The sequence below is a fragment of the Colius striatus genome, chromosome 20, assembly GCF_028858725.1.
Source record: "Colius striatus isolate bColStr4 chromosome 20, bColStr4.1.hap1, whole genome shotgun sequence".
Taxonomy (NCBI): Eukaryota; Metazoa; Chordata; class Aves; order Coliiformes; family Coliidae; genus Colius; species Colius striatus.
Genome location: NC_084778.1, coordinates 8,305,885 through 8,332,724, shown reverse-complemented (window position 1 = coordinate 8,332,724; position 26,840 = coordinate 8,305,885). Strand labels below are relative to the sequence as shown.

Below are 26,840 nucleotides of genomic sequence, written 5' to 3'. Positions count from 1 at the left end.
GGGCAGCACTTGCGAAAGGCTTCTCGCGCCCAGATGCTGGAGTTCAAGCCGGGATCCCTCCTCGCTGAGGGCAGTGCGTCTCCACGGAGCGGAGGTGGCGTTATCCAGCTGTTCCCGCCGACATCTGTCCTGCACAGCTGCCCGCCGCCGCCGCACGCGCGCGCCAGATGTTCCGCGCCGCGCCCGCAGGGGTTAACGGCTCCGCCCCGCCCCCGCCGCCGCCAATCCAGGCCCGCGACACATCGAGGCCCGCGACCAATCAGGGCGTGGGTGTGATTTCCATGGCAGCCGCAGCCGCGCGGCTGAGGGAGGCGGCGGCGCGGCCGGTCCCGGTGCGGAGTCCGGCTCGGCTCTGCGGCCCGTCCCGCCGCCCTGCCATGGTGCCTGAGCGCGGCGCCGGCGGAGGAGGGGCAGCGGTGCGGCTGCTGAGCGGCTCGACCCCGGTCCCGGCAACGGCCGCCGCGGCGCGGAGGCGCGGGCAGCACAGGTGAGGAGCCGCCGCCCGCTCGCGCCTGAGGTGAGAGGCTGCGGCGGAGCCGAGCGAGCCCCGAGCGCTGCCGGCTCCTCCGCCGCCCGCGCAGCCCCACGCGGCAGCCGCCGCGCTCCGCCTGGCCCCCGGGCGCCTCCGGTGCTGCCACGGCCGCTGCTCTTTGTCGGCCGGGCGTGGGGGCGGCCGCGGCCCGAGGCGGCGGCGGGCAGCGGGTGGGCGCCGTGCCCCTCCGCGGTCCGGGGCGGCCGGGCCGCTCCGCTCCGTGCTGGGCGGGCCCGCGGCTGTGCGGCTCCCGCGGCCGGGGCTGCGCGGCGCGGGCGGCGGGGCCGGTTCGTTGCCTCCGCGCCCCGAGCCGAGCCGGCTAACGGGGGAAGTTTCCGCGCGTCGGGCCGGCTGCCCGCGGAGCCGCCGCCGCTCCCTTTGTTGAGCAGCTGAGCGGTGTCGGGGAGGCGGCCGCGGGCGCTGCGGCGGGCACAGCCGCGGTGGGGTGGCGGGGACAGCCGGCAGGAGTTCTGTACCGCCGCCTTTCCATCTGCGAATGCTGCGTGTAACGGTCACGGTGCTAGTGAGCAGGGTAGCAGGAGGTTTATGGCAGTAGATCTAATATGGCTCTTGGCTCGAGGTGGCTTTGCTGGTGGTACTGCTGGAAGAAGCCATTTGCATGTGTTTTGTGGACGTGTGCAAATTCGTGTCGGTTTTTTTTAGTAATACTAAGCAGTTCGGTTTTTTTGGAGTACCTTGTTGTGCAGTGGAGTGCTGCAGCCCCTCTTAGGACACACAGCACACATAAAAGCAGCCAGAGCAGCAGCTCATGTGCCAGTACTGTGCTATTGACTTTTTCCCTTCTTTTTTTTAAACATAAATTTTAAAAGGTAGAAGCCCGTGTATGTTGGCAGTAAAACTCCTTTTGTTGAACTGCTCTCCAGCAGTAACTGTAATCCTTCACAAATACTCTCTATTCTTGCACACCTGGGAGCACGCTGGTAACTTTTGGCCATTCAGTCTACAAGTCCAGACGACTTGCTGTGTGTATGCTCTACGTAGGCAGAGCAGAATGTATAGAGTTCTTAGTTTTCTTTTGAAGCAGAACCCTTTAATTAGAACCTTTTAAACTGATTTTAAAGGTCTTAAATGTTGAAAAGCCTAAAAGTATTGAATCTTGAGTGCTTTGACCACTTTACTGGCTGTTTTGGATCTGATATGCTTTTGCTTGTTAGGAATGTTTGAATGTGTGAGTGGTCAGAGGAAGGACAAATGTTTCTGAGTTTCTCTTTTCATACACCCACATGTGTATATATTTGTGTGTCTATGTATAGTGAAAGATTATGAAGAAAGCTGAGTTTCTTTTTGGTGGGGAGTGTAGCTGGTAAAAGGAAAGGGTACAGCTTAGTCTTTTAGCTCCTATTGGAGAGTGTATCTTGTTTTTACCCCTTATAATGGGATTGTAATAGAAATTGTGACCAGCTACATAGTTGGTGTGCAGTCTTCCCCAGTATGGAAACTTTCAGTCCAGCAGTGGTCTTTGGTTGTGAAGGTTAATTTGGCCTTTATCATTTTTCAGAGCTTCAGATTAAAAAAACCCAAACAACAACAAAGCAACAAAAAAGTGTAGATTCAAGGGAATGCAAATGTGTGAACAAAAAGTCTTATAGTTCCCACAGTGTGAGCTGCAGGGGAATGTTGCTCACACATCTGCATGCCCTTACACTAATTTTATCCACCTTTGTTCTGTCATTGTATTTGACAAGCTGCTCTACATGAAGACAGCCTTCAAAAGGTCTAGTTGGCTGTCTTTCACCCTGGATGCTTTCCACCAGGTGACTTGCTGCTCATTCTATTTTATCATCTTTTTTTTTATAGTGTAACTAGTGAGAGGAGCAATCTAGAGAAAACAGCTGCAAAGCTTTAGAGCCATGATGACTTAAAGCTAAAGAGGGCCTTGCCATTCAAGGCTTCTGGTTTTTTATTTGTAGCTTTGCTCAGTGTTTTGCTTGGGGTTTGCTTGCATGTACTGTGCTTTGCCATTCCTCTCCCAGATCCTGTTATGTGACTGGGTATCCAGTCTTTGGGGAAATCATGGAGGCGATTGTGCAAGCGCAGCTTTGAAGGCATAAAAATGCTTCCTGAGTACTGAAATCATTTTTGGAACAAGCTTTTAAATGAGCCCATGACAGTTTGGGTGGCTCCTTGAAGTGGTATACTGTGAATATTTCAGTCATGTTCCTTGGTGTTGTGCTATACCATTATCATGTAACTGTTGGCTTTCCCGTGCAATCTTTGTGGCAAACAAACATGAACGACCAGAACTAACCAATTGCTTGAAGGAAAGGTTTTATGGAGTTCTTTAACTTTAATTCAGGAAAGCTGAAGGACTAACATTGCAGGCAAGGGTTTCTTAGCTGTACTGTTTGATGAGCTTGACATAGAACTTCTGCCCAGAAATACAGTCTCCAGTTTTGGAAGCATATATTGTTTTGAAGAGGCTTCTTGAGAGCTCTCTCTGCTGCCTTTCCAGTATTTATTTTGACAGAGGAAAAGTAAAGGTGCAGGAAGAGGCAAGGAAGATAATGACATGGTTGTCATTTGTTTCTTCAAGTCCTAGCAGCGTTTCTATTTCCCCTTCTACAGTCAAGAGCCAAGAAGAGAGCGACAATGGGTAACACCACCTTAGGATTTTTTTCCATCCAACTTAGCTCCCTTGCCACTGTGAAATGAATTTGCTCTACAGATTTATACCACAAACTTTGAGTGTGATAGACTTTGGTTGTGCATCTGAAAGTACCTCTGAACCGTGAGAATCTCCTTTTTCTGGAGTCTGTATTTTGGAGGCTACTGCGTAAAGCCTTATGGGGAGGGCAAGTCATAGCCCCAGAGACTAAGGGATTGGGTAGACCTCACAAGTAGGAGAAGAAACTCATAGAGACACAGTATGAGGACACAAAGGTAAACTGTGAAAAGAGTGTGAGGAGAAAGATAACTTTCCAGTCATATGAATGTTAGTGTTCTCTTCCTCTCTGAATTGTTTCTGCTCTCCAACATACACGGGAGGACACAGCAGTGTGAGGAGGATGCTTATGAAGCCTGATGGCCTGTTGACACAGAGTTTAGTGGGATCTTTCCTCCCAGCAAAGCTCTCCAGAACTGTTGAGGTCAAACACTTCAGCAGATGCAGGAACAAGATATGCTGCACAAAAACCAAAGCAGCACTCCTATACTTGCTCTTTCTAGGAAGAGATCCAGTTATCAGAATCTGAGCCAGAAGTTCAAGGGATGGAAGCAAGGGACAAGCTAATCACTGAGAGATGCTTTATGTACTTTGGGTGGATTTTTTTGGTTGTTTTTTTTGAGGGATAATGCCAGTGTTGCTGTCCTGTTTAGCCTTGGGAAAAGCTGCCCAGTTGAACATGAGAGGGGAGGCTATCATCACTCTTTCCAGCCTCCAAAGTGAAAGCCTGAGCTCTAGAGCTTATAAGGATTGTTTGTTACTGGGTGGTAATGGATCATCTTTTTTCCTCTGGCAAAAGAATGCTTTAAACAATAACAAACACCAAATGGGTCTAATATCAAATACAAATGAATGACTTGCCTCTTGACTAAGCTAAAAATCTTCAACATTTTTTGGATGAACTTGAGGAAAAAGGTCTCGACCTGCTGTATGTAGGGGGAGGGAAAGAGGGAGAGAGATTCCTGTGTGCAGAAGGAAACAAAGCAGTCGTTTTTGCTTTGCTAACATCATCTTGTGGCTGACTCATAGGCCTGACTTTTCTGGGAATAAAGTTCAGTTACATCTGCTTAGCTTCACTTGCTCATACTGAAACGTGTAGGTCCTAACTCTAGCTTGTTTTTTTTGAGCTACACTTATATTTTTCTAGGAGTTACTTTGATTTGTCATTTGAAACTGTTGTTGCTAAAGGATTCTCTACCACTGCAGTCATCTTCAGCTTCCTCTAATTAAGGACTGTTTTGTGTGTGAGGTGGTTGTGTTTGGTTTGGGTGAGTGGGGTGGGGTTTTTTTGTTTGGAGGGTATTTTTATGGAGTTGTCTGTGCTTTTCAGGGCAGTGGCACTTTACCTTCTCAGGTCTTAATGAGTAAAAGCCACAGTTTTTGAAAGGGAGAATGATGAGAATGGGATTGCTGATTGCTGCCTTGTGATTTTTGGTTTTTTTTCAATGCTGTCAGTTTAGTTACTGTTGACAGCAGAACATTAATAGTGGTAATAATCCTTCAGGTTGACAGATGTGACCCCAGAGTGCTTACTCACATAGAGGAGGGGGAAGGTGGGGTTTATTTGCAAGCTGTGAGAAGGGCAGTAACTTCAATATGTCATCCTCATCCCGAAGAGCTTTGTACGTTACACCAGGCACAGAGAGAAGTTTGCTGGCTTGTAGAATAGGTTAGGTTACTGAGTGGTGCTGTTTCTGACTGCTCTTTAGTTGGTTTCCTGACATACAAGGCCCTGGTCTTAGGATCATGGAATCATAGAATGGTTTCAGCTGGAAGAGACCTTTAAGCTCATGGAGTGCAGCCTGTGTCCCAGCCCTATCACCCACCAGCCCATTGCCCTCAGTGCAACACCCACCCGGCTCTGAAACCCCTCCAGGGACGGTGACTCCAGCACCTCCCTGGGCAGCTGTTCCAATGCCTGACAGCCCTGGCAGCAAAGAAATCCCTCCTCACATCCAGCCTGAACCTCCCCGGTGCTGTTTCCTCTTGCTCTATTGCTTATCTCTAGGGAGGGCAGACTGACCCCTGCTTGGCTGCAGCTTTCTTTCAGGTATGGCAGTTGAATGCTCCAGGTGTTGTTTCCAGGCAAAAAACCACCAAAACAGTACAGAAGGTCATAGGAGAGTTAAAACTAGCTCTTCATGGGCTGAAGCCTTTGGCGTCTTCGAACTTACCAAAAGAGTTACTGCATCAATGAAAGTGTTTGTGGTCGGTTGGTTGGTGGGGGGTTTTTCACCACGTGGATGGATTTTTGGTTTCATGAGTACATGGTCAATGCTTTCAAGAGTTTAGGAAAGCTGCTCACAGATTGCAATGCTTATTGCATTGGCAGCTGGAATTGTGCTGAGAGGGAGTTGTTCTGCTTTAAACTAACCTGTGAACTGAGGATTTCGACCTTCAGTCCACAGACTTTCCTCTGACGCTGCTTGTTCTTCAGCTTGGTGGTTCTGAAAGCTGCTGCTGGTTGGTTGGTTTGCCTGGTTTTACAGGGATATTCTACTATAAATGCATGGAGTACAACAGTTGATGCACTCAGTCATGATATGTTTTTCTCTAGTGATCAACTACCTAACTTTTGCATTTGAGGAATGTTTGTGTCTCCAAGGAGTAGTTTTTAGTTTGGAAAATGAAGGGTTTTGTAGAGTTTGGTTTGGTTTGTGGGGTGTTATTTGTTGGGTGCCTTGTTTTTTTTCTTTTAGGAAATGAGTTTATGGAATTGATTCAAACTGAATAATGGCAGGGATCCTATGAAGTGTAAATATTTGCAGATCGTGTGTACTCTGTGGCAAAATACTGTTTCTGTTGTGTTAACTCATCTCTCAAGTGAGTACTGGCTCTTAACTAGATCTTTACTGTATTTAAAATGTTTAAAGAGATTCTTTGTACTCCTTGCTAGTTTTAAGCAAAACAGTTTCTCTTTCCCTATCTGAAAGTTAGATCTGCATGTTAAGTCTGTTCAGGACAGTGCTGGGAAAGTGTGGACTGCAGGATCTTTTTTCACTGTCTTTTTTTGAGGTTAAGTGGATAATGTTTTGGAGAGAGGGTAGAGAATAGGCATAAGTGTGTTCTTCATTCAGGGACGGGTTGTGCATTGCTGACAGATGGAGAAACTTTGAGGAATACAGTCATTGAAAATGAACATAACACCATGAAAGAATAGTTTGATTGAATGCTGTCAGTGTTTCTGTTGTTGACTTACAGTAGCTGGTAAAGTTCTAAACTTGTAATACATTTCTTTTCCCCTCACCAGACCTTAACTGATTTGGGATTAGGATTCCCATGGCGTGTGAACTAGAAGATCATTTGAAATAGAAGGTCTCTTCATTTTGAAGTGAGAGTCTTTACCAAAATGGTTGGAAAACTCAAACAGAACTTGCTCTTGGCATGTCTGGTAATCAGTTCGGTGACGGTGTTTTATTTGGGCCAGCACGCTATGGAGTGTCACCACCGCATCGAAGAGCGCAGCCAGCCTGTGAGGATGGAAAGTGTGAGAAGCACAGTAAGAACTGCTTCCAGTGGAAATGCAAACAAGACCTTTGCTTACAACAAAGACATGCCTTTAATATTTATTGGAGGAGTACCTCGAAGCGGCACTACCTTAATGCGTGCCATGCTTGACGCCCATCCGGATATTCGATGTGGAGAAGAGACAAGGGTAATCCCACGGATCCTAGCGGTTAAGCAGATGTGGGCTAGGTCAAGCAAAGAGAAGATCCGACTGGATGAAGCTGGAGTCACAGATGAGGTTCTGGACTCAGCCATGCAAGCGTTTTTATTGGAAATCATTGTGAAACATGGGGAGCCTGCTCCATATTTGTGTAACAAAGATCCTTTTGCTTTGAAATCCTTAACTTATCTTGCTAGAATTTTCCCCAATGCCAAATTCCTTCTAATGGTGCGGGATGGCCGTGCATCTGTGCACTCCATGATATCTAGAAAAGTCACAATAGCTGGATTTGACCTTAACAGCTACAGAGACTGCTTGACCAAGTGGAATCGTGCTATAGAAACTATGTATAACCAGTGTATGGAGGTTGGTTTTGAAAGGTGTATGCTGGTACATTATGAACAACTCGTCCTGCATCCTGAGAGATGGATGAGAACTCTCTTAAAGTTTCTTCGCATTCCGTGGAACCAAGCAGTGCTGCACCATGAGGAAATGATTGGAAAAGCAGGAGGTGTTTCTCTTTCAAAGTGAGTATGAGCATTCCTCTTTTACCTTGCATTACTCTAAGAGATGAAATGGTACATTTTGTAAATGAAGGACTTAGTCATAGCTTGCCTTTAGTCTTTAAGTAGCTGATATTGTCTCAGGAAGCTGATTTATGATGCATATTATCTGGAAAAGAAGAATAATTGTTAACTATCGATTTGCCTTGTCAGCCTGGTCCCACTAACATTAAGGAGCATATAAAGAAACTTCTAATTATTGGTCAGTCTAACTTGAATATGGCTGTCTAGTATCAGCCTTACTTCTAATACAGCATTTCTGTGGGCCCCAACGTAAAGCTGGATTGTTTTATCTACACTAGTGTTACTCATCCTAGCAATACCACCTGTTTAATGTCAGGAACTTAAGTATTGTTGTCAAAGCAAGAATGACCTTTGAGTTATATTTGCCAAAAAATACTCCTCCAGGAAACTTGAGAACCTGTTCCAAAAAAAATGAGAGGGCAGAATTGAGATGCTTTGCTGTTAGCATGTGCACCTAAAATGGCAAGCGTCCAGAATGGAATTAACCTTGTAAGCACATCTCTCAGTATTCTGGCCTGCAATCTGTGCCCCTAGTTCAACTGCTTTCAGAAACCAAAGTCCAGCTCTGCTTTGGAAACCTGGATAGGTATTGGGGAAAAAGGGTGGGAAAAAGTTCTCCACCGACTATTTACAGCTGAACACCTGAAATAACAGAAGCTGACTTGTCTTCACATCGAGGGGTAAAGGTGTGAGTGTTTGAGTCTCTCTTCCCAATTTTGCTATGGCAGATATATGTTTAAGTTTCTGTTGATGAAGAAGCCCTATTCCAGCAGCAAGGAATGCTCAGTTAAATTTCTTGGCTTCTGTTTTTTGAATATTCATGACTGGCCAAGTGCTTCTGAGTAAGAGGCACCAGGCCCAGCAGGCACTGTGAGCTGGGATGAGTACAGAAGAATTCCATTTTCTTAAAACTGCAGTTCTGAGAAATAAAAATCAGCAGATTCTGTTTACTTAATGCCTAAAGAAGTGACCATATGGAGTTTTCTAATGTATTGTAGGGGAGGACCATCCAAGCAAATCATAGAGCTCTTGTAAGAATGCACCTCAACTCTCTTGTTGATAGTATTGTTCATGAGCAGCTCAAAGCCTTCTGATCATGTTAGCTCAAAACACTGTACAGTTGAATGTCTCTGCAAGCTGTACCTGCATGTGAACTTATCTTTAGTTACCTGTATCATGTTACTGCTTCACAGGGGCAGCTGAGGGGAGGGTAAACTAACTTTTACTGATAGAAATAGGTCATTGCCAAGTTGTCTGTTAGGTGTCCTGTAAAAATAACTATGCAAAATGCCATTTCTAGTAAAATGCTACCACCTTAAAAAAGGGAACTTTAGGCTATAAACCTCAGCAGCCTTACTGAATTCATACAGTTCCAGGTTATTTCTTGCCAAATCTGGTGGAATGGTTTGTGAGGAGTTGAGAATATTTGTTCATGTCTCTAAAAACTAAGAAAATGAATTGTTGAAATGAAATTGTGTCTTTGTTTATCCTTTAATGAAAGTTGAAAATATAATGCAAGTATGAAAGTGTTCTTTTTATTAATGGAATTCTTCATGCTTTTGTTATCTCTGAGATGATATGTGGAAGTAACTTTTTATTTCAGCAGGCTCTGGCTACAGAAGAAGAATGGATTATTAGTGTTATGTCTGTGGTGGTAGTTACCTGATTGAAGAACTGTGGAATAGATCTTGAGATTGTTGTGTTTTTCAGCTTCAAGAGACCTTTACAGTTTGATCTTTACTTGAGTGACTCAGTCTTTTGAGGGCTGCAGAAAAGAACAGTGACTATTAAATTCTCTTAGTTGTCTGGTTTATGTATTTATATGATACTAATTGAATTGTGCGTAGGGAGCTTGAGCGTTTAAAGCTTGCTTTTGGCACCCCCAGCTCCCCACAGCCCTCTTGTGTGCAGCAGAATGTGGCAGCCTGTCTAGGGAGCCCTTGCCAGGAGGAGGGCCTAACTGCCCAGAAACATTACTCTTTGAAAAGGTGCTTGCTAGGTAGGTAGGTTACTGAGAACTTCAGAGTCTCCCACAGCTTACTGAATTTTTAGAGCTGAACAAAATACACCTTGTACTAGACTTGGTTTTCCTTTTATCAAGTTACATTTGGCTGCTTCTCAACTGCAGCAAAATCCTTTATGGCCTTGATTTGTGTATGTTGTTATGTTCTGGGTCAGGTTCTAACTGATGTTATTCTCTTACAACTTTGGGCTTTGTGGAAAGTGCACTTCACAGTGTGAACACTGTCTCCTTTCAGCTGAAACAACATCAAGCAGTGGAGCTCCATATTCTGAATTTCCAAAGGATAATGCTGAAGATCACTTCAGAGATAATCTAAGGCAATTCTGAACTGCAGTCTATTGCAACCCAGTCTCACCACAGAGCTTTAATTTACCATATGCCTGATACCAAGTGTTTCAGACTCTTTCATAATAGTATATTAAAATCAGAACATTCCAACTAGATTAGTTTTTACTGTCAGGAGGAGTAGATCACAAGTATCTAATAATCTTAATCAAAATGTAACATGCAATTAAGTTACCAACACACAGGCCTGTCCTCTGTACTGTACTAGGGACAGTGTAAAGATCCAGACAAAATTATTTCCCCATTTGTCTGCAAGGTAATTAAGTAGAGAAGAAAAAACCTCTGAAGTCAAAGATTAATTACTATTATAATTTGCAAAGGCTGTGATTACTGTGTGAAGACTTAAGTAAATGCTCATCGAAACCTATCCCAGGCATCATCTATTCCGTGTTAAGACTTTCAGGTCCTTCAGGCAGGTTTAGCATTCACTTCAGAGCCATGATGGCTGTGCAGGTCAGGTCCAGCAGAAGATGCCTGGATGCATTTTAGCTATTGGAGAGGTTTTGAGAAGAAATCTGACAAAAGTTTGTTGTCTTGAAATTGGATGAAGAGGGAGCAACATCACTAGAAGATCTTCATAATGATGTCATTGCCTGGTAACAGCAGGTGCTTAACAATGTATATTTAACAAATGGAAAGTCAAATTAATGGTGGCAAATGAAGTCTGCATCACATGAATGTGGCTCTGGGGCAGTGTAAGGTGTTTTTTTTGTAAGGAGTTATTTATCTGTAAGATATTTCTATATAAGGAGTTCAATTGTGTGTACAGGCTGTGTTTCTTCCAGAGATGAGCTTGCAGTGAGTTGATTCTAGGTTCTCTTATTTCAGACTCAGGAACTCTTATGCAATAATCTCTTAAGAGCAAAATTGGATACTAGACAGTCTGTATTTAAGATTCTGACTCTTCCCCTGGCTGCTTGATTTGAGGAAACTGTTGGCTGCCTTACTCTCCTCTCCCACATTTGCTTAGTAATCTCTGCTTTTTCTGTTGCTCGTTCAGCCTTAGTCTTACTTTTCTATTTTACTTCACTTTTTTATCCCTTATTTAGTTTTTTATCCAGCTGCTAGGAGAAACAGTGCAAAGGTTTTAAGGATGTGCACCACAGCATTTGTAGTAGAGGAAAACCTTCTGTGGTTTGAACTAATTGCCAACGTGGCTGTTCAAGGAATGTGTGATGGCTGGACTACAAGCTATAACTAGTATTGTTAATATAGCTCTGGCATTTGCCTCCTAACTGAAAGCAGCTGTGGTGACCATGAACACAAAGAAATGTCAACTCTTTATAACAATTTTTATTAGGTTTATTATGAAAATAGCTGTCTAGGCAAAACTACTTCAGAATATACTATTTTTAATATATACCAATCACGGAATCTCAAGGGCTGGGTGAGACCTTGAAAGCTCATCCAGTTCAACCCTCCTGCCAAAGCAGCACCACCTAGGGCAGGGCACACAGGGACTCATCCAGCTGAGTTGGAATGTCCCCAGAGAAGGAGACTCCACAGCCCATCTGGGCAGCCCCTGCCAGTGCTCCCTCACCTCAACAGGGAAGAAGTTTTTCCTTGTGTTTCTTTGGAACCTCTTCTGTTGCAGCTTGTGCCCATTGCCCCTTGTCCTGTCACTGGCCATCACTGAGCACAGCCTGGCTCCAGCCTCCTGACACTTGCCCTTTACGTATTTGTAAATATTTGTTAGGTTCTGGTACACCTGTAACAAGTATTTGGGATTATTCCTGTCTGCTGCACTCACAGCTGCTTTCAAATCCAAAACTGTTCCTGTGGTTCTGCCATGGAGCCTGGAAGCATTTACCAGACAGCATTTGCCCTGTGCATACACAATTAAATTTGCCAAGACTTGGTATGGTTCCTTGTTTGGCTGTTTGGTTTTTGGAGTGTTTCTTTCCCCTGTCCCCAGTCTGTCTTCACTTGTACTCCTCAGATGTTCTGTGGTCTGAAGAATCTTTCCCATGAATTGTGTTCTACTTCTCTTCCTACCTTTCCCACCTGAAAGGACAGGGAAAGATTTAAACAGCAAACCAAATGTGGTTAGTGTATTTCTGAATTGATGCCCAGGAGCAGCTTAAACCCAGTCCCTAGCTTATCTCTTGCCAGCTGTTAATCACCAGGAAGTGTTTCATGCTGAGCCTGTTGTTACCAAGGGCTGAAGTGACAGTGGGGCAGAAGATACACATTTAAAATGTGCTCTTACTTCAGGATGAGGTATCCATATGTGTACTAATTTAGGTCCTAATTGTTTTGTGGTTCCAGTAAGCTGTTGGCCAAGCAGATTACCTGGTTCTTACAGTATCATCCTTGTTTTAAATGGTCGCATCAATCTGCAGTTTTGGTGAGGGGATTTTGGGCTTGGCTGGCTCTGAAGGGGAAAGGACTGTAAATCTTAGACCTTTGAAACACGTAGTGATAACTTGTTCTGGAGAGTCCCAGCCAGCATGATTCTGTGGACTCATGACTATTGCAGTACTTTGTCCTCTGTCTTGCCACTTAACAAATGGAAAGTCCAATTAATGGTGGCAAATGAAGTCTGCATCACATGAATGAGGCTCTGGGTCAGTGTAAGGTGTTTTCTTGTAAGGAGTTATTTACCTGTAAGATGTTTTATTGTAAGGTATTTATATGTAAGGAGTTCAATTCTTAACAGCTATTCTCTTGCTAATTTGATACGGAGTCAGATGCTTATCTTCTAATTAGAGGAATCAAAAAGGCAGTGCCCAGACCTTCTAGTTTGCTTTACAGGCTTGTGGTTTCAGGCCAGGAGCTTTCAAGAAGGCTGAAAATAGGTTGCAGCTCTCTGGTATCAAAATCCCACTTTCATTTCCTGCCTCTGGTTTGAGCTACTGAAAATAGTTGAAGAGAGTAAGGATGAAAAATCTGGGGAGGTGTCTTACAGTTGCCAGTTTGTGAGGCATTTTCTCATCAGCTGCTGTTAAATACCTCTTGCAGCATTTAGTGATGGGCCTGCTTGCCAAGACAGTTTCCTTGTAGATGACCATTTCTCCATCTGGTTTGTTCTTTGTCGACTGTTTGAAGTGCTGAAGTTACTGACCTTGCAGCATTGTATGACTGCCTGTCTGCCCTTGTCCTGGAAAAAATTTAGCAATGCTGAAGAATTAAAAAGAGTAACAAGATAAAGACCAAATTCACCAAACTCAATTTGGTGTTAAGACCAAATTGAGTTAATGACTGGCAGACATTCATTCATGGTTTGTAATTTAAGGCTTTCATCACACAGTGCAGTGTGCATCTGAACAGGATACCTCTTGCTATTGATGTAATGTTTGTCTGCTGTCCAATAATTCTTTAACCTTCTCTTAGACATATGAGCTTAATTAGGTAACTAATCAAACTCACTTCTCTTGTAAGTTGATTGATGTCAGACTTGAGAGCAATTTGACTTCAGTTCAGGCTTCTGGACTCAAACTATTGGGAGTATTTCAGGAAATGTCCAGTTATTTTTCTCAGATGATGTTTTCTTTCCTTCTGCCTGGGTCTGACTGAAGAATTGAGAAATCATTTGAATCTTCATCTTCTCATTCTTTTGTGTAGATGAGGTGCTGCTGTTAATGCTTTGTGCTATTACTTTCATGCATTACAACTGTTTTCTGGATGGTAGAGCTTTTAGAGATCAAAATTCATTGTAATATAAGTAAAGGCCCAGGAGGATGATAGCTGCAGGTGAGTATGGGAGCTATATGCTTAGCATCAGGTCCCAGGCAGGTATAGCCAGCCAGCAGGAACCACTGGTAGTGGCATATCTTACTGTGTTTCTTACAATGCAGATGCAAACAGCCCTTTGGGCAGCTTGTGTATACAGATCTGATTTTTTTAATCTGCATTAAAGGAAAGATAAACCTTGACATCCAAAATGCATGTGCACTCTTTCTGAGTTCAGAAGAAAGCTTGAAGTTACTCCAAGTAAAACTCAGAGTTTTAAAAGTACTCCTCCAGTTCTGAGTCCTGCTAGCTTGTTTCAGAAGTAAACAGAATGAAGAGGTGGTACATCTAATCTGAAAGAAACAAGGAATGTGGGAAAACACATGATGCAAGGTTTCTTTCTGTTGATTAAATGAGCAACAAAACTTTTTCCCTAAATACAGTATGTATGACACTGTGTGATAATGCACCTGCCTTTAAGAACTATGTAATGACCAAGCAATCAAGAGAAGGCACAGTTATGAGAGCTACTCCTGCAGCCTGTAGCTTTCTGTCATCTCCATAGGTGTCTCTTATTTTTTTAAAAGAAAGAGTTTAGTCATAGAGCAGGGGGAGAAGGGAGCAGGGAAGAAGTGGCTTATGGATTTCAATTTAGAATACAACTTTCAAGGGCATTTAAGGCAATTAACAACTTCCTAGAACACAGGAGATTCCACTTGAACACGAGGAGAAAATAATTTGGTGCTGAGGTGAGGGAGCCCTGGCCCAGGCTGCCCAGGGAGGGTGTGGAGGCTCCTTCTCAGGAGGTTTCCAACCCCACCTGGGCACGTTCCTGTGCCCCCTGAGCCAGGGGAATCTGCTTTAGCAGGGGTTGGGCTGGATGTGCTCTGCAGAGCCCTTCCCACCTTCACCATCCTGGGATTCTGTGAAATGTAAGAATATTCTAGTGGCAAAATAGCTTTATATGGAGGTGTGTGCATACTTTTTACTTAATAGCTCTTTGACTTTCACTGCTCTCTTTATGTAAAGAATGTGCTTGAGTACATTCTGTGTGAAAGGCTAAACCAGAAAGCATGCATGAATGTTCTGCTAGTTATTCTGATTTTAGCCTTATGTAGTAAAGCTTCACTTTCCATAAACTCACTAGAAGCAACACACAGAGAGGAGAAAGGGGAAGAAGGGGAAAGACCTCCACAGACAACACAAAGATTTTGTGTGCTAGTGAAGAAGCAAGTACTGCTCAGAATGCAGAGTATAACCTTTCTTTCTCCTTCCACAGGGTTGAAAGATCTACTGATCAAGTAATCAAGCCAGTCAATGTGGAAGCACTGTCCAAGTGGGTTGGGAAGATACCTGCTGATGTTCTGCAAGATATGCCTGTGATTGCACCTATGCTAGCTAAACTGGGCTACGATCCATATGCCAATCCACCAAACTACGGAAAGCCAGACCAAAAAGTTGTGGAAAACACAAGGAGGGTAAGGCATTTGTGTGTGTTTGATTATTGACCCAATTTATGGAGCTACAGAGCAGAAGAATCTTCTAGTTTGTTTGGATTTTTTTAAGTCTGTTTCTAATACCTTTTGATACTTGGCAACATTTTCCTTGCCATGAGGGGAAAGGAAGGAAGGGTTTTGTGGGACCTTGAGCACTGGAAGTCTGGTTCCTGCTGTTTAGTCTTTGATTTAATTCATTTTTGTTTACTTTAGTCCCAGGTTTGAGCTGTGTTCTTTGGTTTATGTAGTTGAACCACAGGAGAATTGTCCAGGTAGTTGGGGAACTAGTTAGTAGTGGAAAAAGTCAACGTTCTCACCTAAGCACCAAACATGATTGTTTGAGCTCAGCTTTTTCTACATAAGGGTTGGCAGAAGTTCTTTCACAAAATTTCACCCCCAATAACTTGGTAGAATCTGAAAAGGGACATATGGAAAGTGACCCAAGATGTTAAAAATGTCAATTTTCCCAACTCTTTACTGTCCTTTGTAGAACAAACAAAAGATGGAGGAAGGTCTGGTGCTGATTAACTTGAATTTAAGGATTTAAGTCTGAATTTAATGCTGTTGGAATTTGAGCAGTTAGGCTATACAGCTGTTTGTCCCTGAAGGTATCCATTGAAAAGCTCATTACCATTGTTTGAAATAAGAATCATTAACTCTTTCCTTCTTTTGAGAATGTGTGTATTTCATTAAAAGAAGGTGACTCTTGCTGGAGCAGTGAAGTAAGCATTGGAAAAACTGAATTAAACAATTGAACAGGACTGCCTTCTACTGGCATTTCAATGTTAAAAACCTGATTGGTGTGCTGATGGGCTGGACAATAAGGAAAAACACAATGGCTTTGTGAAGTCTCTAAACGTTTTTGCATCGTTTCTTTTTAGAAGCCTTCCCTGGGAAACTGTCGTTGAATAGTTGGTCAATGTACTAAATGTAACTACTTCAGTAGTTAGCTCAGCATGGAGAAGGTAACCCACCTCTTCTCCTAGGGATAGTGGTTAGCATTTTATTGGTTACCTAGTACTTACTGGTTTAAAAGGTTCACAAACAAACTAACACTTCTGCATTAGGTTCAACCCCTTTAGAACAAATGTGTTGAGTAGTACTTCACAGATCCTCATGCATCTACCTGTGACTCCTGTAACTTTGTGCTGTAGTGCAATAACTTAAGGTTTTTGTCTCCTCCCAATACAATTTAGGTAATTTTTTACCACTGACCTTTCTGAGGCCTTTACCTGTGCGTGGCAGGCTGGGTCTGAGGTGTAAAATTGGTATGGGTTTTAGTCACTTACTGTTGGGTAGCTTCTCAAACTATAGCAGCTCAAAATGCAACAGAGAAATTCTGGTAATAAACAAGGCCACAAGCACACTCTTCAAACAATCAAGTAACAATTTAATTAAGCAATTAATTCAATTTATTATTTATTGCCCTGCTCAGTATATCTTTTCCTAATCACTTGTTCTTTAACAAGATTACTTTTGCAAATATGTTTTGTATAAATGATGTGAGGGAGATGTCCCAAATCAAGACTAAAGTCCAAAAAAGTTGAAGGATTAAAGATCTTCAAAACTTACAATATTCCTTTTGAAAATGGAGACATAGGAGGCTTTCAGAATGTTGTGTACCCCAAGGAGCCATTTAAAGTGACAGCTCATATTATTGTTGGAGTTTGAATTTGGACAGCTTGAGTTCTTCCCCAGTCTCTCTGCTTTGTTTCCTCACAGCTGGTTCTCAGCAGATCCCAGCTCAGACCATTGGGGCCACTGTCTTTCTCTGTCACTGTGGAAATATGTTTTCCTAGGGTTTCAAGATTTAAGGCTTCCCACCTCCCAGACCAGTTTGCTGCTTAGGTTACTCAGTTCTTAGGGCAGTGGGCTTGTCCCCTTCTCTCGAAGTGCCAGGCTGCTTGGGCATCCTGTGCCTTGCATAGTAAATTGCCAAAACACTGGCCACTGAGCCTTGGCCTTAAACCATGTAAGTTTAGAAACAGTGTTCTAGTTGGTCATCAGTAGGAGCTGACTCACTCCTGAAAAAGGCTTTGCTTTGTTTTCCTCACAGCTTTTTGATTTGGGGATGAGAGACAGATATTTCAGAGCACTTCAACGATGTTTGGAAAGGTGATGGGAGGAGGAACTGTTATGTGCTAGTTTTGCCCATTAGGGATGGGATATGTTGCACTGTGCTTTGCCCTTCTCTTCCATGAGCCTATACTAATGTACTTGTTGCTGCTGCAGCTTGGAGGAAAGGGCATTTATTTTATTTTGTGTAAATAATTAAATTCCTTGATCAAGATTTCTGCAGCCTTTGGGAACTGCTGGTTGGCAAGTTCCAGTGTGTTACTGCATACTTTTAGCTGGTGAACTGTAAATTACTGTAGTGCTGCTTTTGTTGCTTTCTTTTTGAATTTCCTCAACATGGGGTAGTCTTTCAGAGTTTTGTACTGGGGGTATTGTTGGTATATTGCTGTTCAAATTAAGTCTTTCCAAAGTTACTCTTCAGTGCATAATAAGAATATATATAAATCTTGCATATAACCATTCATTGCTTCACTTTGTGTTTGGAAGCTGTTTTATTGTATTTGTGGTCTCAGAACTTGAAACTGAACACAGAATTTTCATGTTAACCATGGAAAACAGATGCAATTCAGACTTTTAACACAACTCAGTTCAGATTTAGTATAGTAACCCTTTAGAGTAACTGGAAATAACACTGAATATCTGACACTTCCTACTCTGATACTGTTGTTATTTCTTAGTCCATTTAAGATGGCATGAGCTAGCACTTCACATGGAGGAAAATGCCCCTGTCTGGCAAACTGCAATAGCAAGGGGGAAGAACTGGTGGCTCTTTGAGTTCTTCTCTGGGGTGTGGCTTTGAGGGGGGGAGGCTTTTTTTCAGTTTTGTGGGGGTTATGTAATGTTGACTAAATTGTTTGTGGAAGCTGCAACAATGGGGTGGAAGCCCAACACCACTGAAATTACTGGCAGGGGAGATCCTGGCTCCACCTAAAGATGGAACAACACGCTGTCATTTAGGTCATTGCTATCAGATGCGTTAAATAACAGGAACTTGTTTGTTCTGGAGAGTCTGTTTGTCTTATTAGAAGCTTTTTTATACTGCTCATACAAAATCATAAAGTGGAATGGAAATATGAAAATTGGTTGGGATGCAAAACATCCTTATAACTAGAGAGCCTCTGCTGAATGCAGACAGGTCAGTGTTTCATGACTAGAAGTCTGTGTGTTGCCTGGTTGTAGGATGTGCACAATGTCTTTGCTCTAAAATGTGCTTAAATGCTGCTTGGAGAGCTGCAGTTATTCTACACTGTGCTAACTGCACTGAGCAAAATCTATCACTCCTTGGAAAAGACTGCAAATTAGACTTTATCAAAGGTACTGCTGTTAGTCCCCAAGATAAGAGCCAACAGTGTAAGGGGGCCTGAAACAAGAGCTAGTAAGGGAGAAGAATGGAAAGGAATGGCTAGCAAAGTATTAACTTCTCTTAAGCCTGCTAAACAGTCCTTTTTTAAGTCCAGATTTTCTGTTTCCATCCCCCTGATGGTGATTTACATATGTGTACAGGTTAAATATTGTTCTTCTTCAGTCTGGAAACAAACTGATGATTCTCACCAGCTAAATCATAGTGCTTGATTTAGAATTGTGTGCTTGTAGGTTATTCAAGGAAAACAATGCACTGTCTGCTAAACTTGAATGTTACCTGCCCAGGACCCCAGAGTGGTTAGGTTGGCTTTCTGTGTTTCTGTAGCACAGCATACAAATTTTAAGTTGCAGCCAGTGTTTGTACTTTGTCATCTTTAGTTCTGGTTTCGTTTTAGAAATTAACTTCACAGTCTGTTACTTCCACCTCTTCAAGTTTCTCTCCAAGTGCTATGTGGTGTTACGAAATACAAAGTCTCTGACAGTATGTGCACTGGTGGAGAAATCAAATCTATCACGAGTGTAATAAATCTTCCTGATGCTTTCAATAACAAAGCTATTAACTTATTGTTTATCTGCTTTATGTTAGGACTGACAATGTTATCTTTCGTGACACTTTATCTTTTCTTGGTTAAGGAATGCAGAGCAGAGACAGCAAGGTCTGAGGAGCGTTGCAGGCAGCAGATGTCTGCATATGACCCCCTCAAGAGGCAGCCTTTAGTTATTTAGTGACTGCAGAATTGTGCTGTCTTGTGTTTTTCCTCGAAGTCTGTTGTTGGTCTGTTTGTTTTATTATAACTGCAAGATTCCCTTCCTTACATACACATAACTGACTACTACTTTTCTCTCTAGTGTTTTAACAAACTCTACATCCTGATCATAAAGGAAAATAACATCCTGTACCTAAAAAGAAGTTTTCATCACCCAGTGATGCAGAAAATGCAATAATGAAGCTGTCTGAACTGGTAGTCCAATTGCTATATGATGAATTACACCACATTAGAAGATTGTCTGATATGTCCTTCTCAGTACTGTGATTTTTGTGTAGAAGTGGATGTCAGCAGTTTAACAGAATACACCAAAAGCAGAGAACAGCTCATAACTGCCAGACTGTGTCTTGTGCCCAGTAGAAACTGGCTTATTGTTATGTTATGCTTGGCAGAGTGGTTTCCTCTCACATCTGTAACATGTTACATCAGATTTTCTTTGGCACATGCTTCCCACTAAATGAATTTGTATGCTTGGAATACATATTCCAGTCACTTCTTGTAACTTCTTCATGAAGTTCCTTTCCTTGCCCTGGAGAGATGGTGAGACGGAAGCATACCGAACTTTATAGGAGAAGCTATGGTTTTCATCCTGACATTTCAGTATGTGTGGCTGCTTCTAATCACATCTGAAAGCTGTTAGCTATCTCTGTGCTATGTTCTGTTGATTGTATCTTCTGCAGTAACATCTAGAGGAAAAAACAGAGTACTATTAACTCCTGTTTGTGCCTGGTTTGAATTGTGAGGAAATGGCTCCTGCTGTTAAGAGTTGGGGTGTCTATGACAGTCATGATTGCAAGGGATGTATTTGAGGTTTTAAGGACAGACACAATCTGTGATAAAGGGTATAAAGCATATTTATCCTAATGCATGAGAAGAACTGCTTGTGCTGTCAAAGATGTGTGATTGTAGAGGTGTGCTCAGGGACATACATCACTGTTTACATGGGTTCACTTCAGCTAAGAATGAAGGCATTTGGCTCTGTGGGCATTTTCTGATCCTTACAGCAAAAATTAGAGGGTTTATTTCATCTGTCTTGTGACCACTGAAAGCACAGACTTTCTCAGTGTCAGCATTTGGATTCCTAACTGCAATGTTGGGGTTGTTTTTTCTCCAGAAGTGATGATACCTTTCTTTTTCTTAAACCAACTCTGCAAACATATGACTAGTAAGGCACACAGAGTTATTAACCAACAAAATACCAAGTTAGGTGTGGTTGTAAGCTGCCTTGTGGCAGACATTCACAGGCCTGTCTAAAATCTTGCTTTCTGTCTTGTTCCTACTGGGTAAATATTTACATCTTGGATGTCCCCTTTCTTGGCAACTCCAACAAGAAGGTGAAGAATTACATAAGCCTTGTAAACTTCCTTAAGGAAAGTCTGGCAGAACAAGATGGGGGAGTGTCCAGGTACTGTGCAGGAAAGGGTTGTTTTCTAGAAAGGGGCTCTGTTCTGGCGTCAACAGTGTTCATTTGGGGGTTTGACAATTAAACATCTATAACCTTGTACTCTGCAACTTTGATGTTTTGAACATCTATGTACCAAGCCCAAGTAGGCTTAGTAACAGACTAACTTTAAGATGAAAAGACCCAGTATTTCTGTGTACTGGAACTGACCAAATGAAATGTGACTCTTTCTAAACCATGCTTGAAAGTGGTGAAAAGGAGTGCTTTAATCTTCTATAAAGATGAGTGATGGATTATACTACTTAAGTTTTCCTTGTGTATTTATGAAGGTTTTCTCAGGCAACTGGATGGAAAACTTGCTTTCTGATCTCTTTTTGAGAATAATACACATTTAGTTTGGCTATAAGTGTGGTTTGGGTTTTTTAGTAGGACAGCCTGAATAACTTCCAACACTGAACAACAAACTGACACAGACTTCAGATGCTCCCCCCCAAGCCCTCTGGAAGTTCATTTGGACTTGCAAAAGATTTCCTTTAGAAATGGTACACTCCATTTCTGCTCGGTTCTCCTGAATTCTTGTTTAGACTGGAAATCATCCCAATGTCCTGCTTCTGCTTCTCTGCTGCCACTCTGAGGAATGTGTTCTGGACTTAGAAATTGGTCAGAGAAGAATTTTGAATCTGAAACCTCTTAATTTCTTTGGCTGCAGATGGAGTCATTGTTTTAGAATTTCTGGATTGCAGTTGATCCCTGGGTTTTGTTTCAAAAGGGACCACGTCCTAGTTTTGGAACTACTTCAAACTAGTTTCTGTGCAGTCTCAGTCTTGATGATACCAGCATTCTAGATAATGGCAGTCCTGAACCAAAATAAGGCAGTCTTGTGCGTGAAACAATTTTCTTGGGCCTGTTATTGGTTAGATTGGTCTTTTAAGTTGAGGTGTGTAAATTGGAGCATTTCCTGTGACCATCATATCAAATGCCCTGAAGTGTTTTCTCACCTTTCCGTACTATGATGTTAGTCCCATTGTTTTTCCTAATGTTACTGAGGGATTAATACCCTTAACTATCCACTGTTGGATGCTTATTAGGACTAATGGGCTGCCCAGATGGTTTGTGGAGTCTCCTTCTATGGAGACATTCAAAACCCAGCTGAATGAGTTCCTGCATGACCTACTGTAGGTGGTCCTGTTCTGGCAGGGGAGTTGCACTGGATGAGCTTTTGATCTCCCAACCGTTAAGATTCTGGGTTTCTACAAAGGGCCCTACAATGGTGAAGTTTTTTTAAAGCAGACTTATATAGATATAATATAAAAATTGGACTGAGTCATAATTGCAGGAGAAAGAGAGGAGGAGACTTCCAAATGTGGGTTTGGTTACTCTGGTTCTGAATCAGTGACAACATACCATGGTCAGCAGTATGACTGTAGTGGTTTGCCAGAAAAGGTGAAGCAGCCTGACTGTTCCTTCCAACATTAGGAGAACACTAATAAAAGGCACTGGTGGAGTGTGTGAACCTTCCCTGGGTTGTTCTGTAGCACTTCTTGATGTGATAGTATTGTTGATTTGTAACTTCCATGTCTGCTCTCTAGAACACAGTCTGCATTTTAATGGCTTTGTTATGAAATACTCCATTTATAAATATTTATAGTAATATCTCAGCTCCAGCAAGCCACATGCTGAATTCTTGACCAGTGTGGCTTCCATTAAGGTTTCCATGGGAATGGCAGTACCCCCTGCCTGAATATAAATGAGTGCTGTGCCTGTCATTTCTAACCAGCCTCTCTGCCTTATCTAAAACATGGAGTACTGGAAGGAACATTCTGCCATGTACATCTATAATCATTGCAACTCCCATGTTGGGACTTGATGGAGCCTCATTGTTGGGTGGGTTTGTCCCAGCAAAGAGTGGTGAGAACTGCCAGCTCTGGAGAGCAGCACACACGAGTTGTGTGGTTTGATGCAGAGGCATGGCATGGGCCATTCCAAGCTGACTCAGCTGCAGTCCTGGGCTGTTGCAGTGCACTGACAAGATGAGTTTGCCCTTAATTCTGGGCATCTGTTCATCAGAAAGCAGAGCAAATGAGTGTTGTTAATAAATAATCCCTCGACTTCCTGAATCTTCTTCCTTTGACGCAGATGCAAACCAGGGAGTGCAATGCTGAGCAAGGATTTAGAGTGGCTCTATTTCTGTTTGATGACTTTATAGATCTTTTTCCATGTAGGTTTGTGGCTTTTGATTTCTTTTTATATGATTACAGCTACACAGGACTACAAAGAACTCATGATATTAGGATATTCACTCTTTTTGGTTCAGTAGGGAGGATGATAAAACTCTTCAAATCTGCTTGTTTGTGCAAAAAAACCCTCCAAACCACAAAAACCTCAACAGAATAATCCTCCCCTCCTTCCTGCCCTTGGAATGTATTCCAGTTTAATCTTGGAAGCAAACAGCTTTGAAAGAAACATCCTCTAGAGAGAAGGAGATACTTGGCAAATATATCTCCTAACTGGTCAGTCAGTGGGAACGCTGGTTTGGTGTGGCTGTTGGTATGTTGGAGGGTATTTACTGCATGCTCATTCTCCAAAGAGTCTTGTTTCAGATTAATTATTGCTGTGCTCTAAAAGATTGGAAATGGGAATGATAAACTCTCATGAAATGAAGCTGGTAATGAGGCTACAGTTGTAGAAATTCATAATCATAAGAGTTGCTGAGGAACTTTGACAGCTGTGGTAGTCAGTGGAGCTCTTCTGCACTCATGTGAAGCTGGTGAATCTATGTGCTTGTTAGCACAGAAAAGACTTCCAGTTGGAATGAACCTACAACAGTCATTTAATCCAAAATGGAAAGTATGAGCCCACTGATTTTTATTTATTTTCACACTTGTCTAGGTGAAAGCAAATTGATAACTGACATGAAAATGATAAAGAAAACTAATCCAGCCCTGTGTCTCCCCTCTGGGAGTTGGGAATTGTGGCTATAGCACATGGGGGGAAAAGAGTTAGGTGTCTGCCTGGAGAAAAGGAGGCTGAGGGGAGACCACCTCTCTCTCTACAACTGCCTGAAAGGAGACTGTAGTGAAGTTGATGTCAATCTCTTTTCCCAGGTAACAGAACAAGAGGAAACAGCCTCAGGTTCTGCGTGGGATGTTTAGATTGGAGAATCTTTAATTGTGAACTGTACTTAAACCCAAAGAGAACTTAATTTCTTGAGGGTGCCAAAATGTGAAGCAACAAGTTTGTTACATATAAATTTCAGAAAAGTATATGTTGTAGCAACTTTAATGATGCTGTTAAAAGACTTTCTAAAAGCATAGTGAATAGACTTCATTAGTAATATGAGCAAGCTTGAAATGTAATGTGTGTATGTGTGACATAGTTCTACCACTTTAATGCACACTAGGGCAGAGTGGTGAGCACAGCACAAGCCTGGAGCAGTGCATACAGCTGCAGAACTACTTTGGAAGAACAAGACTTGTGGAAAAAGGTTTGCTTTTGCACACAGATTGTGCTCAGTTTAAGTAGATCTGGTTTGACATTACTAGTTTGTAATAGTCCAATAGGATTATTCTCTGCAAGCTCTTTAGCGTTGCAAACAGCACTAAATGCTAGCACTGAGGAGTATATTCTTTGTTTTTCCAGGTCTATAAAGGTGAATTTCAGCTTCCTGACTTTCTTAAAGAAGTGCCACAGGTACAGTATTGCATTGGTTTCCTTTTTGCAGGTGTAGTGGCAAGTTATGCAACATTTCCAAACCACTGCTTCATCAGTTTGATTTTCTGTTTGACTGTAAGAGAATACGTTACTAGAGACAGGACAATAGCTTGTCTGTGAGTCCCAAGGCTCCCTTGAGTGAATGTGTAACTCCATTGTTAATTGTGTGGTGCTTGTAAATCTAAGCTGACTGAATTTTGCAGTGAGACTCCAGGGAAGTTGGACTTTTTTGTGTAGACCAGACTGCAAGGTTTGTTATTTGTAGAGAAGCTTTATCTTTTGTTGCCTTTCATGGAAAGGTTTAAAGAAAGTATAGTACAAAGTGCAGGGGTAGGTAATGAGAGGTGTTTAAAAAGACATACTGCTCTATCAGACCAACCAGGAGCAGTTCAGCCATGGGTAGTGATGGTGTGTTGATTTAAGAATCAAATGAACTACTGAACTTTAAATTTTACTGGTAATCTGGAACCCTTCAAGTGCTGTTAATTGTCAGCAGCTGCCTATGTGCCCCAGCATTTGCAATGGTGGTTGAAAAAGCAAATCCTTATCATGGAGCTCTCAAGCTGCAGGGTCTCTTGATGCATTCCCTCAGCTCTGTGAGTGAGAGGGGGATTTGACCTCGTACCCTTTTCTCATGTACACATGATGGAGAGGTTTTGGGGTGTAACCACAAGCTTGTTCACAGATGTAGGAGTTCAGTTTGTCCCTTCCTGCAGGGCAACTCTTCTGTGTCTCCTGAAGGTGACAGCAGACAAGATGAGCTTGTTCCATGGAGCTGCCTGATAGTGCTCTGTTTCAGTAGCTTGAACAGCTTCTCTCTGGGTGTGTTTTTTTCTTCTCCAATGTATAGTGAAATTAATTCTCTCATGGCCTTGCAGATTTAAGCTCTGCTAATCTATCCATGAAATGAGCAAACCATTTAATTCCCCTTCATCAGAAATAACAGAAGTACTTTTATTGCTTAAAAACCAGCTGTAGTTGGGTTTGCTTTCCTGGATGAGAGCTGTTCAACTGGGTTCCCAACTATCAGTTTTTATATAAGTGATGGGAAATGTCTCAAAGCCATCTACAATGCTTTCTACTTTGTGTTTTCATTGGTAGAAGGAAGTGGCTCATCACTGTTCCTGTCTCAGGATATACTCAAGTAAAGCCATGTAGAAAAATACTTGGATATATTTTTCTCCAACTCCTCCTGCACATACAGGAGTGTAGCATTGCAGAGTTGGGAGAGAAGGCCTTTTCAGAGGCACTTATGGCTGTTGCTAGATGTAGAGGTTGAAGAATATACAGGAGAATCCACCCCATGCAAAGCATTCTGACTTACTCCATTCATTCCAATGAAGAGTACTTGATTAAAAAGGAAAATTGATTTCTTTTGTTCCAGCCAAAGAAGACAGTAGAAAGGAGGTCTCGTGGCAAGATAAAATGAACATGGATCAGTAAAGTCAAATAGCTGTAGTGTCTGTTTCATGTTTTCAGAATATAACCTTTTGCTGTGGACACCAAATCTTTCTGATCAGTCTTTATGTGGTCTCTAACGTGGGCTTCGCTCTCTGACTGGATGTTTGCCTGCTCTCACCCTTGGAAAAGTTAATGCTGATGCTTTGCAAGTTGTGCTCAGCTGACAGAAACCCTCTAAGAACCTGGCACCACGCAGCTGAATGTGCTGTTGCTCACAGCGTGTTCACTCTCAACTGCTGGCCAAAATGTCTGTGCAGCTTCACGGCAAGACAACTATTTAAATGTGTCTGCTTCAAGGTTACTGTCAGCAAGTTGTATTCAGAAAGTCTGCTGTAGTAATTTCTAGTGCTTTCAAATGCAATTACTGTGGTTATTTCCAGATTATCTACAAGCCTCCAGATGAAGTTGCAGAGTATATGGCTGAGGGCACAGGGTGTGTCAAGAGGGGGAGATTCAACATTGCTGATAAGGATTTGTGGAAGATGCAGGGAGATGAGCAATTGTTCAGATTCAGCACACTGTGTATAGATAGTGTGCTAGCAGAAGAAATGAGCCTTGGTCTGCCCACAGTGTCCCTTAGTGAAATTGTGCTGTTTGTATCTTCCAGTTATCTGGTGAGATATCAAAAGAACTTGGCCCACTATTGCTAGTAAATGTCCTCTTCAGTTCATCCAATGCAGAGGTTTCAAACTGGGACTCTGTTAAATTTCAGGAGATGGATGTATCTAGTTAGTCTGGTATGATGATAAACTGTCATCAGTGTTTGCCAAAGTGAAGGAAGATCACCTAAAATCCCCAAATAAGCTTTGTGCAATAGTAAGAGAATATTGCTTGAACCATAAAACCTGATGATGGGGTTGAAATCAGTGCTGACAGTGTTCTCCCTTAGTGTTGTACTAAAGATAAAAGCAACACCATGTAACTAAACAGCTAGATGGTTCTGAGTACAAACATTGGTGCTGATAAGGGTATCTTTGAAACACCTAATTGCATTTTAATTATTTACAGACTGAACCTATGGAATAGAAGATACCATGGATGTGTCATGCACAGAAG

General features: G+C 42.4%; 1 protein-coding gene across 5 annotated transcripts; it reads left to right on the top strand.

The window, feature by feature from the left end:
- The first annotated feature begins 306 nt into the window (after window positions 1-306).
- On the top strand, window positions 307-26,840 carry TPST1 (tyrosylprotein sulfotransferase 1). Of its 5 annotated transcripts, XR_009820107.1 has the most exons (7): window positions 307-487; window positions 6,466-7,409; window positions 14,789-14,987; window positions 24,252-24,302; window positions 25,708-25,762; window positions 26,165-26,217; window positions 26,793-26,840. XR_009820107.1 is itself a non-coding variant. In XM_062012260.1 (6 exons), the coding sequence occupies exons 2-5, from the start codon at window positions 6,565-6,567 to the stop codon at window positions 25,750-25,752; spliced, it is 1,140 nt and encodes a 379-aa protein (XP_061868244.1). In that variant the 5' UTR covers window positions 307-487; window positions 6,466-6,564; the 3' UTR covers window positions 25,753-25,762; window positions 26,793-26,840. The 5 variants fall into 5 exon arrangements, 4 of the variants coding, with proteins under 4 accessions (XP_061868244.1, XP_061868243.1, XP_061868246.1 ...); XM_062012260.1 differs by lacking the exon at window positions 26,165-26,217; XM_062012259.1 differs by lacking the exon at window positions 26,165-26,217 and having other exon boundaries at window positions 25,708-25,783.

Coding starts and splice junctions, on each gene's coding strand:
- TPST1 (XM_062012260.1), top strand. CDS start 6,565: ATGGTTGGAAAACTCAAACAGAACTTGCTCTTGGCATGTCTGGTAATC. Junction 7,410..14,788: donor GGAGGTGTTTCTCTTTCAAA/GTGAGTATGAGC, acceptor CTCCTTCCACAG/GGTTGAAAGATCTACTGATC. Junction 24,303..25,707: donor TTCTTAAAGAAGTGCCACAG/GTACAGTATTGC, acceptor CTTTTGTTCCAG/CCAAAGAAGACAGTAGAAAG.